General features: G+C 54.2%; 1 protein-coding gene across 1 annotated transcript; it reads right to left on the minus strand.

The window, feature by feature from the left end:
* Positions 1-396: 396 nt before the first annotated feature.
* On the minus strand, positions 397-2,101 carry LOC149524200 (uncharacterized). Its single transcript, XM_089779412.1, has 2 exons — positions 1,358-2,101; positions 397-989 (listed from the first exon to the last, which is right to left on the minus strand). The coding sequence occupies exons 1-2, from the start codon at positions 2,043-2,045 to the stop codon at positions 442-444; spliced, it is 1,236 nt and encodes a 411-aa protein (XP_089635538.1). The 5' UTR covers positions 2,046-2,101; the 3' UTR covers positions 397-441.
* Positions 2,102-2,929: the final 828 nt, after the last annotated feature.

Raw genomic sequence — 2,929 nt, forward strand, 5'->3', positions numbered from 1 at the left:
GGAGAGGCTCTTTGCCCAGCCCCGGACAGCTGCCATCCGCCAGGCTCACCGGTCTGCAGTTGGCATCCGGGAGGCCCTCCGGGAGCAATTCTCCAGTGGAGGCCACTGAGTGCACTGAGGGGCTTCTGCCTGGGGACTGGGCCCTGGCCCCCAATAGAAGCTTCCCTCCACAACCCATCTCCTGACCCAGTTTGGACACATCACTTACACCAGGGTGTGTTTCAAAATAAAATGTTCTCTTTACTTATTTAAAATTTTGTACATATTATCCAACAATGTGGCAAAAGAACAAAAATTTTTTTCATTTTTGTTGTTGCCAAACTATATACAATAAACAAACAGTTCCTTTAACCCTTTGTGTGTGCTTAATAAGTGGGGTGATGGGGGTCATTGAAACCTGGAGGGGGGAAGGGGACTGGAAACCTGGAGGGGGGAAGGGGATCAGGTTGAACGGGGCTTGGCAGATTTCCCTTTCCTGCCTGGGCCTCGTGTTTGGGGTGCTCCCCGGCTACGGGATCGGGTGATGTACCTGTCGGTTGGCTGGCTGCTGGGGGGCTCTTGGGACGTGGAAGCCTGGGGGAGAGGAGGGCCAGGGGGAGAGAGGGGCTGGGGAGCTGGGGGGGCTGGGGGAGAGGGAGGTCCAAGGGGGGAAAGGGCTGCTGTTGTGGAAGGGGGGTTTGGTGGGGTGGGGTCATGGGGTGCTGGAGGAGCAGGACCTGGCACAGCAGCAGGCAAGCCGCTGACCTCCCTCAGGGTGGCGTACAGCACCGTGCGCTGCAGGACCAGCTCATTCATGAGCCGATCACGCCACCGCTCCTCTGCCTCCGCCCTCCGTAGCAGGATGGCATTCTGCTCCTGCACAGCCTCGACGTGCTGCCGGAGGATGTCGGCGTAGACACGCCTGTGTCTGCGGCTCCCATGTCTCTGAGGTGGAGATGGAGATGGAGGTGGGGCTGGGGTGCTGCGGCCCTCTTCCACGGCTGGTCCGGCTGTGGAGGAAAAGAAGAAGACACAATCAGTCCTATAAACTGGACTCTGTAGCACTTACAATACTAACAGGATGGTTTATTAGGGGATGAGCTTTCCAGGGCCAGACCCACTTCTTCAGATCAGAGTGACACGGCTACATTTCTATCACAATCAGTCATGTGTGCAACAGCTGTCCAAAAGGGCATGCCCTCTCCCTTGAGACAGGGGAAGCACACATTCTGAAGGTCACACTGTGTGTGTGTGTGTGTGTGTGTGTGTGACCTGGGCATCAGCCTGAGCATGACAGGTTTCCCTTGTGCATCACCCACTGTGCACCCACCCACCTACCTCCCCCCCCCCGGGTGTGACACAACCTCACTGTACTCACCTGCTGCTTCCTCTCCCGCGCCAGATGACGCCTGGGAGGCCTCAGAGGTCTGGGTCACTGGCTCCAGGGTGAGGGTTGCCGTCTCCTCGGTGTCCTCCTCCTCTGGGCCCATGTCCCCGTCTCCAGAGTGCTGTAGCTCCCGCTCTGGAGCGTCCACCACCGGGTCTGCCAGTCCGGACTGCACGAACCTTCGTGGTGTGCGTGCTTCTGCACTGCCACCCAGGATCTGGTCCAGCTCTGGGTAGTAGGGGCAGTAGTGGGGGGCTGCCCCAGACCGGGAGCTCTCCTCCCTGGCTTTGGCGTAGCCCTGCCGCAGCTCCTTCACTTTGGAGCGCACCTGGTCCTGGGTGCGGGGGTAGTGGCCCTTCTGGGCCAGGGCTTCAGCCATGCGGCCATAAATGTCGGCATTTCGCCGCCGGCTTTTGAGGGCCTGTAAGGCCTCCTCCTCTCCCCACAGCTCCAGCAGGCTCTTGATCTCTGCGCCGGACCAGGATGGTGCCCGGCGCTTGGAGCCCTTGGCTGGGTCCCCAGAAGGCTCGGAGGAAGGGCCAGGACGCTCTTGGGGCTGTGACATGCTGCAGCAAGGTCGCCGTGTGCTCTGGCTCCTTGTCTGCAACAAGTGGCTGTGAGGGTGCGCCTGTCCCTTTAAGGAATGGCTGCAGCCAGGAACCACAGACGTGCAACCCATGGCCCAGATTGTCCACCAGGGCTTGTTCCTGGAGGCCAATTCTTTCGAAAGAAAGGGCTCCCCCGTCCAGACTCACGTTCTTTCGATGGATCTCCCTCGAAAAAGGCGTTCTTCCTCGTGAAACGAGGTTTACCGCCGTCGAAAGAAAAGCCGCGTTCTTTCGATTTAATTTCGAAAGAACGCGGCTTGAGTCTGGACGCAGGGAAGTTCTTTCGAAAAAAGGGTACTTTTTTCGAAAGAACCCCTGAGTGTGGACACGGCCTATAAGTCTACTCTTCTTTCCTCTGAAGTCCATGGGAGTTTTGCCATTGACTCCAATAGTAGCCAGGCTGGGCCCCTTACTCCTGAAGGAGAATAGGAAAACAGCTTCCTACCATGTTTTATAGCAAGAGTTAGTCTTGTCATTAACTGCTGCAAGTGAAACTCAGGACTTAGCTATTAGAAACTCTTCCAGGTCACTGTTATAGACTAATCATCATGTTAAAATGATCATTCCATGCCACCATGTTGAAGAATATTTAGCTAAGTTAGATGGAGTCAAGTCATCATGCCCTCATGTATTTCTTTTTAGGGTACTTAAGAAGCTAATTGAAGCAATCATCAAACAGATCTTCAAGAACTCATGAAGGATAGGTGAGATCCCAGAGGACTGAAGAAGGACAAACCTAGTACCTATCTTTAAAAAGGGGAACTAATTGGACCTGGAGAATTATAGACCACTCAGCAAAACTTTGATATGTGGAAAAATTACTGGAACAAATTATTAACCAGTTTATAAACACCTAAGAGGTAGGATTATAAGGAATAGCCAGCATGAATTTCTCAAGAACAAAACATGTCAAACCAACTTAAATTCCTTATTTGACAGGATAGATAGTAGATCA

Source organism: Pelodiscus sinensis, chromosome 6 (assembly GCF_052426305.1).
Source record: "Pelodiscus sinensis isolate ZL-2025 chromosome 6, ASM5242630v1, whole genome shotgun sequence".
NCBI lineage: Eukaryota > Metazoa > Chordata > Testudines > Trionychidae > Pelodiscus > Pelodiscus sinensis.